We start from the raw sequence: 19,278 nt of genomic DNA, 5'->3' as shown, positions 1-19,278 counted from the left end.
GTAAATATACTTGCTAAATAAACAATACTCATTGGTCATGTAATTTTTGTTAAAAATTTTATGAAATTTTGCCCCTAATAGTTTGATGAAAAGCAGTACTTTTCTGTTACTGGGACTGGATTCAGAAATGTATATGTTATAATAAAAGCAAAGAAAAAGATAGGAGCAGTGTTGATGCATACTTAGATCCATATTGAAGAATTCTGATTGCATAATATGCTAACATGTTGACTTGGTAATATCTAAAGAACTTTGCAGTTGAGGAGGTTTTAATTCCATTTTTATTTTCTAGTTGATAATTGTAGCCACAGTCACTTGGCACTAGTCATGCCTTTTTACAGAACATTTACATTTTTGATATTATTGCAAAAGCAAACAAGACAGTGAAGTTACTTCTTAGCAGGGTAGAGAGCGAAGCTGAAGTATGTACGAGTAGTTATGCAAGATGGGAGCACACGAAGAGAAAGGTTTTGGTTTGAATTTAAGGTTCAATTCACAATTATTACATCATCAGCACTGCGCAGACCATGCAAAGAGGAAAGATCTAGAAATGTTGCAATCCAGAGAGGTTATTACAACTTTTAAAACAGAGAGGGGGAATTAAGTTTTACCCGTTAGTTTAAATTATAATTTTGATTTATATATTTTTTATCTTACATATATATTGATGCATGTGTTCATGTATAAATGTATATAAGTACGCACATATGTATATGTGTGCATAGACACACAAATATTTGCACATACATGTATACATATGTATATTTCTGAATCTGATCCCAGTAGAAGTGTACCAGAAAAACAATAACTGGCTATGCAGTTCGAACAATCTTGGCCATGCTTTTCTCTGGATAGCCATCTTAATGAGAGTACACAGTAAAAGTACTGTATGTTGACTAACCATTTCATTGGAAAAAATTGCAAATTGAATGGAAGAGGTCAAAATATTAGATACTTGATCATTATCCAAATACTTCTTAAATGTGTATTTTTTTTAACTAATGCCGGGTTATAAGCAAGGGGATGTTTTACTTTTTGCTCCAAATACTCATCACAATCCTCTTTGTTTTGTCTAACACTGTCTAGAGATGTGGGTAAACACTCTCCAGTCAGACTTGTTTTTATAAACATAATTATTAACTTAGTTAAATGTATCTTCTCAAGCTGCTGTTTTTTAGAGACATTTGCAAAAGATTAAATATTCTTCAGTGCTTTTACTATACATTCGGCTGTCAAGTACCAGTAACCAGATAGATTTGCAATATCTGTTGATTCATCTATTCGTAAAGCCAATTCATTACAAAGTTTGATTTTATTAGATTGCTCTGGTTCTATTTTGGTAGAAAGAATTTACTTCATATTTGTACTGAGTAAATTTTTTTAGTGAACTCTTCATTGACAAGCAGGATACAGTTTCTTTCAGACAATGCTTAATAAGTGTCTCTCCTATCAAATGAGCTTGCTTCCATTTTCATTATTCAGAAGTTTGGGAAATTGCAAAAAAGAACTTTTGACAGCAAAATGGCAAAAGTCTTTTCACGTGGACAAGCATTTGTAGAAAGGAATTCCTGTTATAAAAATATTGAAACTGACAATTTAAAAGGTTGCCATATATATCTGTATGTACATTGTATCATTTAATAAAGTTTTCCAAAATTATGTAGGGAGTACAAATAAGTCTCCACTGTTTATTTTTAATAAAAAATTGGGCACTTATTTTTATAGAATGATACATTATGTTCTATTCAAAGTATTCTCCATCACTAGCCACTACTTTTCCCCATCTTTTTGGCAGCAAATGAATACCGCGTTAGAAGAATACTTTATCTTTTGAGGTTATCCTCAAATCAACCAATTATGGTATCTTCATATGATGTAAAGTGCTTCTTAGATAGGCCATGCATCATTAATCAAAGCAAGTAGTAATCAGAAGGAGCAATGTCTGGTGAATACTCCGGGAGAGGGGGGGGGACTTTTCATTTGAGTGTTTTTGAATAGGTTTTGACCGGCACCACAACGTTATCATGCAGGAGAATAATTTTGTCATGTCTGTAGTAGTGCACACATTTGAGTGCTTGTCTCATCGATTATATTTGGTAGAGAGCTACAATAATGGCTTCATTCAATATGAGGAATTCATAATATGTGACACCAAGTTGATCTCGCCATATACACAGCATGGTGTTTTACATGAAGTATTCACCTTGGCTGTTGATGTTGAAGCATGGCTAGGTAGACCCCATGATTTCTTTTTCTTTGAGTTATTAAAGTGGATCCATTTTACATTACCACTAAGTATACAATGTAAAAAACCCTTTGGTTTATGCAAGCAGTATTTCATGTGTAATAGGCATTCAAAGTTTCTCGGCTTCAGTTCATGTGGAACCCAGTTTCCTTGCTTTTGAATCATTTCCAATGATTTCAAATGATGAAAACTGCTCATTGGATCCCTCCCAATATAAGTGCAAGTTCTACTTGTATTTGGCTTGCGTCTTCATCCAGTAATGCTTCCAACTCCATGTCTACTATACACTTTCATCCATGTGCTCTGTACTTTGTCTTCGACATCAAATTCACTGGTCATAAACTTTTGAAACTTCTCATGACAACTTCTTTCACTTAAGACAGCCTCACCATATTGTTGCATTCTGTGAGTTTGTGAATTTGGAATGACTGACAACAACACTTGATGAAGAATGAAAACACAATTTATTAGCCAGTATTAATCAGGACAGCTCCAAAAACACATTTACAGTCATAAAAACTTACGACAAACACACTGAAACAATCAGCAACACAGCCATCAGGCACTAATGATGAAGACAGCTTCATGGCAAAGCACTAAAGTACAGCTCCCGACTCGGTTCACTTGTTCTCAGAATTCAACACAGTCTCGAGACTCCACGCTACAACTCGCGATGCAATCGACAATCGACGATACACTCGAGAGCCTCAATGATGCACACTCTCGATGCACCAACTCGAGATACACTCGATGACCAACTTAACTACTACTTCGTGTGCAAGCAGAGTTTATATAATTTATTTTGGCTTGTTTTTGAGAACATTCTGGGCCAAATTGGTAAGAATTTGTTCCAGAATGTTCTCTATCCATCCATGATATATTGCCAATTTTGTCGCCGAATGTCGCCAAATGATCAATTTTGCACCAAATATAGCAACCCCACCTTCTCTTGCCATTTTCTGGCAACTTTAAACCGGCCTTGCAGAGAAGCTATTTTACTGTAGTTGGGCATTTCGTAACACTGTCCCCTTCCAAAGACTGCATGTCCCGGGCATTATAATCCTTGGTCAGAAGCCAAATTCGATACAAACAAAAGGTAACAAAACAAAAAGTAAGATAAATAAAGAAACAGATATCTACACTATTTACAGGTTATACATACAAGTTAACCATATAACAATTTAAAATTTCATAAATTAAAGTTCATAGTGAATTTCAGTTTTAGGCTTTTCATTAAGTTATACCCAGGTCAAATACTCTTTCACTGCAGTTCTCAGATGTATTTCTGTTTTGCATACCACAGTCTGAGGACTCAGTTCTTTTAGATTTCTTTTTTTCATTTTTTTAGATTTTTTAGTTTTTTTTCATCCACAGAAAGATCTGATACAGTTTGTTCACCATTCTGTAGTTTATTTGCATCATGTGTATGGTTCACCTCGATACTTTTAACAGTTGGTACATGCTTATTTACCTCTATTTCCTGAAAGCCAGTTCTGATGTTTGCATCAGAGTTTTGAATAGAATCCAATCCTTTTACTTTATCCTGGTTTAGAATCAAGTTTGTGTCTGTACAAATTGTATTATGAGACATGTACTTAGTTTGAAAAGTGGTTATATTTTCTTGCAATACTGGAACACTCTGCTTAAGCTGTACATCAGCTTCTCCCATCTCTACATCACATGAACTTTCAGATAAATCAAGGCAGTGCAAAGTCCGATATCCAGACTCGTCGGAACATCAGCGATTTGGCATTTTTCCGGATATTAGATCATCAGTTTAAATTTAGTAAGATGGCATGTAGAAATTATAAAATTTAAAATACGAAATAATGAAGCATTTGTGATCTAAATGGTGCCAAAATTTACAAAAAAAAGGGGGCTTAATATTTCTTTTTTTATTTTATTAAACATTTCTTTCAATGTAAGTTGTTTAAGTTGCTTCATTTTTTATGCCAGTACCTTCTCTTTAATACTGTAGACAGACATAATTTCTTGTTCAGTCATGAAGTTCTTTAATTGCTGTGTCAAGAATTCTGACTAACTTATCAATCGAAATCGTTTCATTTTCAACAACTTTCACTATCACTAACTGTCTGTCACTTTCTTCACTATCACTAGCAGTAGAACCATACTATAGATTTCGCCATCCATTAATTGATTGATGATTGGGGCATTGTCATCACAATGAAAAACTTCTGTTATATAATCTTCATTTATTATTGCTTCTCTACATTTTTTTACAAAATCCATTAATTGGGAAATTGGATTGTTTTTTTAATTTCATTTGCAATATCCTAAAACCTTCAAATTCGCTCTTTCTTTTGCTGTTCTGTCAAAATCGAAGGCACAATTCAAGCCCAAACTTTCCTCATTTTCAGATTTTCAATTAAAATACAGCTTTCTTTGCTTATCAGAAGCATGTCTGAAAGTTGTTGAATTGTTACAATGAACATTACCAAAGAACAAATTTTCTTTATATTTTCTGTATTCTTTGAAGTTGAAAAGCATCCTATCTCTGATTCGTTTTCAATGCTTTCATGCCTCCATTTAAAACAGTTGTACCACACATATATTTGTGTTCAGTATATGGTACACATATATTTGTGTACCATATACTGTTCAAACCATCTCTGACATTTAGATAGCAGATTTACCTAATTTGTAACAAAATTTAGTGTTAACAATGTTGCTCAATCTTGAAGCAAATTTTTTTGTTCAGTGTCTTTTCGGTAAATGAAAATGCCTCCAGCATTTTCATATGCAGACGACAAAATAGCCATTTTAAACAGGCTTTAACAAGAATTGAGATGTCACTCTTTCTAAGCATAGATTTGTTCTTTCACTTTTCATTTTATCACTTCATCATTTTTTGGTCTTTTAATTTGTCTGCTACTTTATGGGCACACCTTGTTTGATAAAACTTGCTGATATGTGCTAAAAGCAGTGGGGCAACAAGAAAAAGCATAAATCATAATCATCAGCTTCTGCATATGATCTTTTGAGTGATTTCATGCGGCTCTTTTCATTATGCTGATTTGGAGCTGCCCAGAGTAGTTATTGTCTTCAACTAGAATTTGGTTATTTTCTAAAGGACTAAACTCTTTGTAGGGTACCATTTAACACAAAGAATTCTTCCTGAAGGGTAGGTGAGGCATTTTGTAAATTCATGCATTATTTTACCAAGTTTATGAAAAGAAATAAAATGTATGAGCAGTTTTTTTACATGATCCATATTGATGTGCAAAAAATCACAAAATAGTTGCCTAAGAAAGTTGAAAAAAAATTCCTTCAGATGGATTTTTACAGCTGTCTGATTTAGAACTACATGTAATGTCATTTAGCTGAGTAAATTATAAGTATAAACTTTCCAAAAATATTTTTTAAAATCTTGTAATATTATATATCATGTAAATTGGGTATGAGAGGATTAATTTGTAGAAGATTCCAGACACAGTAATATTATGATTCACATTTAGTGATTCATAATACAGTACAAAGTCTTTAATCCGGGCTCTTAAGGACTTCGGTGATTCTGGATTAAGGGTTTTTCCGGGTTATAGATCATCAATTTAAATCTGGTAAGATGGCATGCAGAAATTATGCAATTAACCTCTCGAAGCAGGCTGGTACAGCAGTTGTACCAGGAGAATGACTTTCTCAGACGCCGGCATTGGTATAACTGTCGTACCATCCATGCTTTCCCCATTTTAGAGAATCACGTATCTGTAGATCTTTGGGTGGTCCATTGTCGCTGCTCAGAGTAGCCGCTGGCTACACATTATTTCCCTCTTCTTATCAGTTTGGCTACATTTTGGCAAAAACCGCAGTTTCGTCTCGCGCCAATATACTTGAAAATTAAATAGAGGCCATCTCTTTCTCAATCTGTCATAATTTTAATGCTAATTTTTTTAGTACTGACTTTTGCTATGATTAAAACGTCAGCGATTTTGCACACTCTTTAAGCATATTTAACATATTTAATATATTTTAAGCATATTTAACATATTTAATGTTTTTTAATCATAACAAATAAGAATAGATTAATATTTTAGATTTAATGCCCTTCTAGAAAATAGGTAAAACCGCTTTTATCGTTTACTTCCTTTTCATACTTATGAATAATAAGATTTTATTTTGACATTTTTTTTTCTGGAGTGTATAAAACCCTTAAGAACTGTTAACTCTTTCAATGTTCTTCTATTATGTAGGCAATTTTGTCTGATTTATCAGGAGATAAATAAGAGACAATTGTATGCATAATAGTTTTTGTGATTTTCATTCATTCAGTTGATTGCTTTCAATGATTTTCATTGATTGTAAATTAAATAAAATCAATTTATCTTTAGACCATCTTTTAGGATGAGATCTGCCAAAAAGTATTTAAATATCAATAAAGCTCGTAAAGCTCACGTTACTTCTAAATTGAATCAAAACATCAGTTACATTTTATAAAATTTCGGCCAGTTTTATTTGCTGAAATTCTTATACTCCTCAAGAGATAAAGGGAATTCAGACAAGTTGATAAAAAAGTTATCTTTAAAAAAGGTTGTTATTTTGTCTGTAATAAGGTGTATGTCAACTTACTATTAAATGTATGAAAATTAGGATTGGATTACGGAAAAGCACACGAACGCTATCTGCTTAAGGGGATGGATGCTTTCGTGTAAACCTTTTTAAGAGAAAATTGCTCGCATTTACGTTCCTGGTGGAAAACTCCACATGTAATCAACCCGCTCTTCGGTATTGATTGGATTAATTTTGTTCGCTTACTGAATTACATCAAAGCACACAACAATTACCTGTATAAGCGGAGTTATGCCTTCGCGGAGGACTTTCTAAGAGAAGCTGGCTTGCATTTACGTTACACAAAAACCATGAATCCAACTATTTAGCCGGGATTCAAACCCAAGCGAGCTACAAGTGTTCAGCCACCTTTACCGCTCTACTGAAGAGCCCATAAAAATATTGATAAAGGAAGAGTATTGAAATAACCGGTTTAATTTACTAACCTACAGTGTCTCACAAAAGTGATGGGACATTTGTGCTTTACAAAAGGAAACTGGATTAAAATAAATTAAAAAAACATGTAAAAATTTTTGTGGGTGTGTTTCATACTTAAATTTAGTAACAATTATTACATATCATACATTTTCTCAAAATATTAAAATATTAATTTAATAAAAATACAATTGTTTAGAACGGAGCAAAAAATGGCTCACGTAAGTGATGGGACACCATTAGATACTACTACGTACTACAATAAAAATATTTTTTGGGTTTTTTATTTTTACTCAAAAGCAATTGGCAATAATTTATAAAATCGTCTGCAGTATTTCTCTCCAGTTTGTTTTGGAATTTTTGTGTTTTTTTAGCTCTGTGCAGCCATGAATGCTAAACGAAAAGAAACTTTGCCTAAAATTTGAAAATTAGTTATTAATTTGCATATTGAACGTGGAAAGTCTATTAGAGAAACTCCTGAAACAGTTAACTCGAGTCATTCAACAGTTTGCAATATCATTAAACGATATAAAAAGAATCATATGATTCAGGATAAAAAAAGACCTGGCCGACCATCAAAGCTATCCAATGGAATAAAGCGAATTATTGTTCAAAATATTTAAAAAAATCCAAGAATGAGTGCTCCTAAAGTTGCTGCTGATTTACAAGAATTATATGGAGTAATTGTTAATCCTGAGACTAAAGAAGAGTAATTCCATCTACTGGATATCACGGTAGAGCAGCCAGGAAAAAATTCTTCGTAAGTGAAACGAAAGAAAACTCAGACTGGCTTTTGCAAAATCCAACATAAATAAGAATTCTGATTACTGGAATAAAGTTATATCTGCTGATGAGAGTAAATTTAATATATTTGATTCTGATGGTAGAATCTTGGTGTGGAGAAAACCCTGGGAAGAATTTCGCAAACAGAACTTCGTGCCAACAGTAAAACATGCTGGAGGAAGAGTTATGGTATGGGGGGTGTATGTCGTCCGCTGGAATTGGTAATCTTGTTTTTATTGACAGTATAATGGATAATTACAAGTATATTGGCATTTTAAATCAAAATTTGAAATCTTCAGCACGAAAATTGAACCTTCATAATGATTTTAAATTCTACCAGGACAATGACCCCAAGTACACTGCTTTGAACGTTAGACCCTGGCTGCTGTATAACTGTCCTGAAATAATAAAAACACTACCACAATCTCCAGACTTAAATCCCATACAGAATATTTGGCAAGAATTGGAATCAAGAATTCGCAAACACACCATTTTTTCAAAACAACAATTAAAATCGGTGCTTCAAGAAGAATGGAGTAAAAAAATTAGTCAAATCCATCCCAAGAAGATTAAATCATGTTTTTAAAGTGAAAGGAAATCCAACGAAATATTAAAACCTTTTAAAATGTAAAATTTTTGGATAAATATTTGATGGAAAAGTAAGTGTCCCATCACTTATTTGAGCCATTTTTTACTCCGTTCTAAACAACTGTATTTTTATTAAATTAATATTTTAATATTTTGAGAAAATGTATGTGATGTAATAATTGTTACTAAATTTAAGTATGAAACACACCCACAAAAAAATTTTACATGTTTTTTTAACTTATTTTACCATAGTTTCCTTTTGTAAAGCACAAGTGTCCCATCACTTTTGTGAGACACTGTATATTTCTCAATCGACAGTACATAAATTACGCATATGAGGGGGATTATTTGTGAATAAATAAACTGTATTGCACTTTTCTCCACTATTTCATATTACGATGGAAAATTATTGCATTTCAAAGTTATTTCTCATGAATTAAATTTGCTCTTCATGATTTTTGATATTTTCAAAGAGAAAATTCCACACTTTAAATAAAAAAAATACACGAGAAGATACTTTATGAAAAATTTGCCGTAAACGGTTTTCTTAATTTTGCTTTGAAAATATTCCAGGGTAATCGTTTTCATTACTGGAAGAAATATGAAAAACAGATTTACTACATTGTGTCAACACCCAGTATTTCCTTATTCTTTTGAAAACGTGAAAGATTACTCTTTCTAAAATAAATTAGAAAATATATTATGTGCAAATAGAATATTCGTTGAAAATGAAATAGACTTCTACTTTTGAATATGACGATGGTTTTAGACGAAATTTCTACCTATGAAAACAAATTGACGTATAATTAATTCTTCATGAACATTTAAAACTGTTCTCAAAATTCTTTTGATGATTGCATCTCTGCTAACATAAACAAAAGCCAATTTTACAAAGAAAAATTCTCGTTAAAGATATACCTTCTTTGCCTGATAGTCCAACGTAATATTTGTTAAAGTTAAATCATTAAACACAACCAATGTATCTCGGATTTTGATTTTTATATTATAATAACAAAATTATCGAAAAAAGCAGATTTAAATCTCTGTTATTGTTATGTAAAGCTTTATTATTGCTGTAAGTTCATCTCAAAATCTAATTGTATTGAATCTCATTCTAATCATCTAATGGTAATAAATATTATTATTATTATTTCATTAAATTAGTCATTACCAGTATTTTATTAATGAAAATATGTTATTAAAAATCGCATTCCAGCCTGCAGACTTACAAATCTAGTCCGTATTTACTATATTTTGTTAAATTTTGTTCTCGCTTTCTAATTTCTAATACGAAAATATGCGAATATAAATGAAGAGTGAAAACAAAGTTAAAAAATTCACAAATTATTTACGAGATTGATTAGAAATAGTGAGTGAAATATAAACATTGCATACATTTTCTTCTAAATAAAGTGTGAACTGGATATGCATCCAGTACTGCATATTTATTTATGCACTATTTATTTAGAACTTCATTTAAATGAAAGCAAAATAATCATCGAAAAAATTGCAAATCTAGCAACCCCTCTACTATGGGACGTAAGCGTCCGACAAACATGTAAATTTTACTTCATCCATGGAGGGGAACTAACGACTTTTCTCATTAGGAAAATGTCAAAGAGGGGGCAAAACTGTTTCGGATCGCGCTGGTCTGAAAGCTATATTATGAGAATTTCAGCCTGGTTTTAGAAGGTTAAAAATATGAAATCATAATTTATGAAATAAAGAGCAATTATGGTCTAAAAGGTATCAAAATTTACAAAAAAAAAAAAAAGCTTAATATTTATTTGTTTACTTTATTAAACATTTCTTTCAATGTAAGTTGTTTAAGTTGCTTCGTTTTATGTGATAATACTTTCTCTTTAATTCTATAAACAGACATAATTTCTTGTTCAGTTACAAAGTTCCACTGTTCAAGTCCTGTAATTGCTGTGCTGAGAATATTGACTAACTTGTCAATCAAAGTTTTTTCATTTTCACTAACCTCTCTGTCACTTTCTTCATGCCTTTATCCATTTTTTGCAGCAATTCCACTTTTTGTTTGATGGACATTGAAACATGCTTTCGCTTTGTAGTTCCTTTGCAGCTCCAAAATCGGAAACTCTTTTTGACATAATCGAAAGTTCAAGCTTACTTTTTATGAAATTGCACTAACAGTCTGCAAAAAATAATAAGCCGGGTCCAATTAGAAGATTAAGGAACAACGCAATATGCAACATTAACTGAAATAGAAAATTAGATCATTTTAGACTAGCTTATACCGTTCGTTATACATTAAATGCGCATGCATAAACGTATTATGCACATGCGTAAATGCATTATGCTTTTATGCATGCGCAGAAAGTTTGTAGCTTTGAGGTCCGGATTATGGACGTCCAGATTAAAGACTTTGTACTGTATTCTTTAATTTTCATAGGATGGGATTCACAGAATTTTTATGATTCAGATATTCAATTATATAAAATTATTAAAGTGTGCAAGATTACTGTTAGGTTTTTGTGTTTTTATGTGAATTATTTTTTTTTAATGCATTGCTGTAGAATTCCAATAAACAACAGCTATTTTGCAAGAAATCTCTATTAATATTATATTGAATATTGTTAGAAGTGTTGATTTCCTCCTTCTCTTATGAATTGAGATTATATTAAAGGACCAACTATATCAAAATCAGTTTTTGAATTGATTTTATTATATGTACATGATATACAGCATTATGTATAAAGCGATAAAATAATTAGTTGAGTAATCTTCTTCAGTTTTGTATGCATGTGTGAGTTAGTGACCACTAAATTATAAGATATTTTTTAATTGCTAATTCCCTCTTTTCTTTAAGGTTACCATTGACGATGCAGCAAGCGCTTCTTACTGAACTACTGAAAATTTGTAGTAACAATCCTAATATTAATGAAATAAGATATGACGATATAACAACTGATGCACAGTTTGCACATATTTTATATAATATCTGGTAAGTCTACATATATATATATATATATTATTGTTAATTGTTCAGGGGTTGGTTTGTTCCCCTTGAAAAGTCAACCAATTTCGATCAATGAGGAAAATTACTTGGTTTGGTGATAAATTTTTCATTTTTAAAAGTTTCCAAATTCAGTTTTTTCATGATCAATATCCGATGTTTCTTTTAAAATAGTTTTTAAAGATTCATTTTTAAATGATTCTAAGTTACTTCCTTGAACTACAATTCTACTTTCTCAAAGGAGATAGTATACTCAATAATCCATTAGTAGATTATAACGTTGCGTGCCTCCAACTTGCACGCAACCAAGAGGTGACTGTGAAAACTTGTATAAAAGATAGAAGCTTGTGAAGGGTTTAAGTCCCTTTTTATTCAACGTAATAAATTACAATTGCGTTCTCTTGACGCTTACAGACGGTGCCAACTTGGCAGTCAAATAAAAATAATAACCTGAAAAGAAAATAAAGACAAGATTCTAACTACGAGGCTCTCTAAAATAACTAACTCACCGCGTTTTACAATACCGCTGCTAATTCAGCAGACTTGAAGCTCACTGGAACGATGACCACTACTTCCCGCCAAGCACATAGGCCGCAACGCGGGTTTCTTCAATTCTCGCTAACTACCTCCTCGCTCGCTAAGTAAGAGAATCTCTCACACCGAACTCGTTTCCTTCTATTTAAATCAGAATACTTCCGCTGATAATTTGAATCCTTGCGCGTTCTACTAAAATTTACATATTCTGGCATTGGCAGTTCCAGGGGAAAGTAAGGCTTGACAGGAAAGATAGTTTAAACTTAAAATAAATGTTAGTTAAAATAAATATAAACCCTACAAGATAAATAATTATTTTATTACTTTGCAGCTTTTGTGCAAGTATTAGGCAGTTTATTAAGATTTATTAATATATTTACTTTAATTCAATCTTATATATATATACATATATATATATATATTAAAAATTGTAGTAAGCTCGCCTAAAAGTTACCAAGAGCTGCTGCTCCAAAAAGTTCAACACGTTTTAAAAAATTAATACATATGAAAATCAAACCATTAAACATGTAAAACATTAAAAAAACAGAATCAGTTAAAAAAGTGAGCGGAAAATGGTAAATTAGCCCAACTCGACTTCCAAATAACTTCCTTCCTGTAATTACTACTTTGCTTGTTTTATTTATATATATATATATATATAATTTATTTACTAAAGAATATTGATTATATTATCTCCCAAGATTAATTTTAGTAGAATTATCTTAAAAGAGTGAATTCATACTTAGTAAGTTTAATTTCGAAAAATGTTAAAATTGTTTAATGGGGATGTGAATTAAATCATGAATAACAAAATTTCAGTTATAAAAAGAAATAAATCAAAAGCAAGCAATTAAATGCAAGTAATCATTGCCATTGATCGGAAATTAGTTGACTTTTCAAGGGGAACAAACGAACTCCCGTTCAATGAAAAATAATTAAGAAATAAATATGAAGGTGTTTCATCCTTTACTCGAGCAATAAGGCAATGCCAAACCGGCAATTCAAGCTAGGCCAAACATTTCCGTGAATAGAAGGGATAAAGAACCAATGCAGAGAACCAAAGAACTTATTCCGATTAAACATTTTAGCTAATTCAGTTTTGAGTGGAAAGCAATTTCTGTAGTAAAATTGATATCGCTCGAGTAATTGTACCCCGACACCCTCGCGTTTATGCATTTTAGTTCAAAACTATTTGTAAAAATTAAACATTGGAAATTGTCATTATGAAATAGAATTCAAAGTTATTGAAATAAACATGAGAAAATTACAAAATATAAGAAGAATAATGCAATATTTGTAAAAACAAATCAAAAAATAAAAATAAAAATTTTTTTAAAAATATATAATAAGAAAAGGGAATGTACTTGAAGATATAAAGGCCAGAAAAAGCATTAATTAACTTACATTTTTTCTAGTGGGGAGTGGGCAATGTGTTTTCTTTGCGTCTGACTCAGAAGGGTTGTGTTTCAGAAATTGTTGTTCGGCAGCGGGGGCTTTGAATTATATCAGTCGGTAAGACTTGTGTAAAGTAATTTATGGTAGTAGGAGGGACTAGGAATTCTTGAGGGACGTATGTTGTGGAGCTCTTATTTATTATTATATTTAAATAATTTGTAATATGCACTGTGTGTTAAAAAATTTTTTGAAAATACTAGTGAATGGAAATTAATTAATTTCTGGCTAATTGTTGTGTCATAATGATTAAGAAATTAAGAAAAGAAAAAAATGAATTTTCACTGTCAAAGAGCTATTTGACAGAATAAAGATTATGAAATAGGCCCATATTTTTAGTAACAGCATAAGTCTGAAGACAATTAGCTTTTTACATTATATACAGCTTCGTAATTACACTATGTACAAAACCTTCAACTGATAGTCATCCAACTTATACCGCCTTCTGAGGTTTAGGAACAAATTATCATATCCCTATCAGTTAAATGATTTAGAGTGAGTATTTAACGTCTGCTCTTTTAAGGCAATGGTTAATAAATTGATTGGGTATTAGATTATTTTTGAGAATTTTAATAAGGAGCAAAATTTTGCATTGTAGATCTATCGCATCTGTGCAGATATTTTTAATTCATTGTATTTGATTTATTATTGTATTGTTAATTACTTTTTGGATATGTTGGAATTCCAAAATTAAATGTATTGCTTGTTATCTGTATACATTAATTCAGTATTTTGTCTTTGAAATTTAGTTTCCTGTCATCATCAGTGTTTATTAATGTCATAGGAAATACATAATCTTCCAGGCTTTTGAACAATAAAGATCTTTCACAGTTTTATACATTTTTACCATTCCGGTTGTGCTATCTAAAAAATATTTAAATAATTTGTAATATGCATTTACTTCGCTATGTAAACAGTTGTCTCATGGATTAGAGATGCTGAGCTAATCATCTCGTACTTTAATTAATGTACACTATACTTTTTTTTTGGCCATGTAAAATTAAACCAAAACATCTTATTAGCATTAAGTAGAATGCAGAAACATATTCTCAGGATCTTTTTTTTGGGGGGGGTTAATGGAGGGCGATGCCATCAATTAGTTTGAAACACATGAATTGTGCTTATGTGAAAGCTGTATATAATTAGTCATAATGTGGTTCTGTACCTAAAATAGAATAAACAACAATAATTGAGTATTTTGTTTGAACTGCAGAAAAAGAACATCTTTGCACAAGATTTCTTTTAGAAGATGGAAAATTCTCTTCATCACAGCTTTGAAATTCACATTTAGCTGCTAAAAGCAATGTACCTGAATGCTATTTGGTTTTGATATGTTTCAGTGCTGAAAATATTATTTATTCATGATTATAATATGACAAATCATATAAAACACCTGATAAGTGAGATTACCAAATTTTGAACCTCCTTAACTAAATGAACATAAAAATCTTGCACAGTGCTCGCTTAATAATTATCACGTTGCCTTTATTCTGAGTTTCTGATGGTAATTTTTTGCATCTGAAGGAAATGTATATGGATTTGGTCTTGTTTTTTTTTTTTTTTTCCCTCAAATACAATTCCTCAGTTAAAAGTACTATAGATGTCTTACAATTTCCCCATGTGACTAAATGATTTTTCATTGGAATGTTTAGTCTGCAATATGGAAAGTGATTTTATATGCAGCTGCTGAGAACTTTTGATTCTCCAAGAAAAATATCTAAAACATACACCTTCCCCCCACCAAAGTTTGATGTATTGAAATAATTGCTTTTCTGATTTCAAGTACAAATCCTTATTATAGAAATTTTTGCATTTCTTTTGCAAAGGTACAGACAGCTCTGTGTTACTGAAAAAAATTGAAAGCGGATTTGTTCTTTCTTTTCTTCTCTTATGCTGTTAATTATTTTGGTTTTGTTCCAAATGGAAAATAAATGTGTCATGTACACTGCTCAAAAAAAAAAAAAAAAAAAAAGGGGGGGGGACAGTGCTATATCTCCCGTTCTACTGGGCCAATTGACAAAATTCAAACTGCGTTTTTCATGTCTCAAAAGCGCGACTTAGGATATATATTAGATTTATATATAGCACTATTCTAACATAGGTATTTTGACACAAAATCGGACTTTTTCTGAAATAACATATCAATATTTTTCCATATTTCGATTCTATGACTCAAATTATGCCAGAATACCAAGTTTTGTAAAAATCGTACGAGTAGTTTTTAAAATATTAGCTTTCAAAATTTTAGCTCCTCAATGTTAATTGAATTTGGTAAATATTTATTAATATCTCTTTTTTTATAAAACTTTTATTATTTTTCCTTTCACATTTCGAAATTTAAGTTCATTCCAAATAAAATTTACCATTTTTTGTGTTTTATTTTTTAAATTTCTATTTTTAAATAATTTTTATAAATTTTTCGCAAAAAATTTTGAATTATAAACCTACAAAATTTTTACCATCATCTTAAAGTAGATGTATATTTGAGCATATCTGCAAAAAATTAGACTTTTCTATTCAAAATTTTCTAAGATATACATGAATTTACATATTTTCACGTTTTGAAATTTGCCATCATTTTTTTTTTAGCGATAATAATGCCAAATGTGGTCTATGGATTTTTGTTACAGTGAATTGCCACAGCTATTTTTAACCTTAAATTTCAAGTAAAATTTTATGGAGAATTAATTATATGAAATATTTTCCCTCAATGATTCGTAATAAATATTTATTAACACTATATGAAGCTATTTTTTTAAAAATTACAGATGATATTATTCAAATTTTTAACTATTTTTTTAAATTTCTCTCTTTCTTCCTTTTTTTTAAAAAAAATAAGAGTAAATTTTTACCTTCGGCGTTTTATCGTCGTACTTTAACTTTGTTTGAATCGAATTGTCTGAAACTGAGAATTTTCGTTTGATGTTTATTTGAATTTTATGACATTAACTGCATAATTTATTTCTAAAGAAACTGTTGCCTATGAAGTGGCTGAAAGAGTGGCTGATACTATCATCCATATTTTTAAAGCACAGTATATTTTTATAAAAAAAAATTGAGAATAATCATTTTTATAAAAGTCAAATTATGATATAAACATACAACCCTCTAGAGACTGAATTAATGGAAATTCAATGGTTATGTAGAAATGATCTGCAGCTTCTTAAAGGCTGGATAAGTCAGCAGGTTCTGTGGAGAAGTAAGAATATTTATATAAATGACACCCAACATTCTGGATTCAATTAACAACGAAGATACAATGTTTATTAAATGAATTTAAGAAGTTTCATAAAAAATCAACTAATTTTTTATCCTAAAATGTATTTTTGTGCGTAGCGTATTTTCATTATATTTTTAAAATTCTAATTTAGAATGTAATTGTCAAGAACTGAATCCTAATCATCAGTAATATAATAAGTAATTATTACGGTTATTAATAAATCCTTCTTATAAAGTAATTGCAGATATTTCCAAAAACTTTGTGTGAATGAAAATATTTTTCTATGCAAATATTTCTAATTATATATTAATCAAGATTGCTCACGATATTATTTATTTACCATTCAATTCTTACTGTCAGCTCTAGTAGAAGTTACAAATCAATTATATTTGTTAAGGATTGGATTGGATTACTTAATTATGGTAAAGCATACGAGAGTTACCTGCCTAAAGGGAGGGATTCCTTCGTGGAGGACTTTCTAAGGGAAACTGACTCGTGGACACGTTGCACATGGGGAAAACCACAAAAACGCTCATGCAGCCAGCCCGTTCCCGGGATTCGAACCTCAGACCGAACTACCAGTGTTCAGCATCTTTACCACTCGGCCGCTGGTGGGCTATTTAATTAAGGAATGACCATCTAAGTTTAGAAACAGCAAACCATAACAGCAATTCAATTCTTGGCGCCATCTTTCATGTTACTCCCAATTGGCAAGCTACATGATTTTTAATGAGTATATGGGTTTTGCTAGTAACTTCACTTGGAAATAGCGCTTAAACTAGGTTAGTTGGTTATTTGAACATAGAAAGAACATGGGAGCTATTTGATTAAGATGCTTCCATAGAGAACCTTTGTAAAGAGAACCTAGAAAACTACGAAAACCAACCATGCAGCCTGGGTTAGACTTCGCAACAAACAATTAGTATTTAACAATCTTCAAATGCTATGCAACTGGTGAGGCTCCAATTTAATATTTTATTTGTAAATATTTAAAATATTGTTGTATTGTTGTATTCTTAGACACAAAAAGCAGAATTTAAGTTTTGTTAACTCGTTAGTAAACTATCAAGCCGTAGTGCAAATGAATATTCAATTTCTTTTGCAATAATTGTATTCACTTAATATTCTTGGAATATGAGCTAAAGAAGGAATGTTCTCGGAAGATTAAAGAAGTGTTTAAATCCAGTGATATTAGGTTTGTCTTACAAGCTCAGGATCAAAACGATTCTGCAATTGCCCGAGCAGTTGACTTGTAAATGGCTGTGAATTAAGCAGATGACTTTTAATCTTACGTTTTCAGTCAGAAAACGTATTCCAAATGTTTTGTAATGCATGACAATGCATGTTTTCATTATTCAATAACCAGTCGGAGAACAGCTTGTGTTAGAAAAATAAGTATGTCTATTCAATGGTCCTGCATGTTCTTCAAATTTGTCTTCTGTCTTCTTGGGATTTTTTTTCTTTCCCAAAAACTAAAGTTGCCTCTTAAAGGAAAGTTTTTTCACATTGAAAAGACAAAAGGAGTATGACATCTACTTTTAGAGGCATGTCAAAAACAGATCTCTACAAGCCTTCTCTTCCATTACATGTTGTGCAGTCAGACAAAAAGTGTGAATTCTATAATCTATTTTTATTACACTTTGATAACTGTATTAACATACAGTGAATATATACTAAATCTTTTACTTCAGCTTAAGTAATTCGGAATTGTTGTCAGAACTAGGACTTAGAAGATAAGTCAAATTAAATATTTCGATAACCCAATAAATTCAAGGTCTAAGTTTCAATATTTGATTTTCAGAGGGAGGGGAAATTTTTTCAGTTTTGATCCATTATCATAAGTATATTTGCTTCGATTCTTTATTTTTCCATAAAAGCAAAAAATTTACGCATGGTATACATATAACGCATAGCTTCAAATTAAAATTTAATAATATACAGAGTGGTTATAATTAAAGTTCCACATTGAAACGGTCATAAAAGAAAAGCTACTGGATCAAATGTTATCAAGCTTGGTAATCGTGTAAAGGAGGTCATAGGAATTTATTTTCTGGGAAAAAAAGGAAGTTCGAAACCTCACCACCAGGGGGAAATGGCGCTGTATGTAATATTGTTAAATGAAATATGGGTCAGAATCTAACTTAACCTTTCCTTACACGGGTGTAATATGTTGTATACCCTTAAGAAACTTTGAAGTAAGCAAATTATTATTTAAAGGCAATAAATTCGATAAAAGTCGAGTGCGCCATCCGTGTAAGGGAGAAATTCGTCCATGAAAACCACGAATTAGCGATTAGAAAATGTGAGATCGCAAATCATTCGCACAAGTGCGTACAATCTGGAAATCATTTTCTTACAGATAGCTAATTTGTAATTTTTAAAACCTGAGTTCGGCCCTAAAACATCAAGATACTGATTCAAAACGCTTTTAATCGATTTGGGCCAAAGAAATCTCTCATGTTATCTATCTAGTTCCAT

At 31.1% G+C, this 19,278-nt stretch overlaps 1 protein-coding gene across 2 annotated transcripts in view; it reads left to right on the top strand.

The window, feature by feature from the left end:
* IntS8 (integrator complex subunit 8) overlaps positions 1-19,278 on the top strand; it is a 112,011-nt gene that overhangs the window by 22,579 nt on the left and 70,154 nt on the right. For both annotated transcript variants that reach the window (XM_035362037.2, XM_035362038.2), the window contains one exon: positions 11,448-11,582. In XM_035362037.2, the coding sequence (XP_035217928.2) occupies positions 11,448-11,582 (135 nt within the window). The remainder of the gene's footprint in view (positions 1-11,447; positions 11,583-19,278) is intronic.

The sequence above is a fragment of the Stegodyphus dumicola genome, chromosome 6 (genome assembly GCF_044657685.1).
Source record: "Stegodyphus dumicola isolate Sdum_Otavi_A_Nest chromosome 6, ASM4465768v1".
In the NCBI taxonomy this organism is placed as follows: Eukaryota; Metazoa; Arthropoda; class Arachnida; order Araneae; family Eresidae; genus Stegodyphus; species Stegodyphus dumicola.
This window is presented reverse-complemented; position numbering and strand designations above follow the sequence as displayed.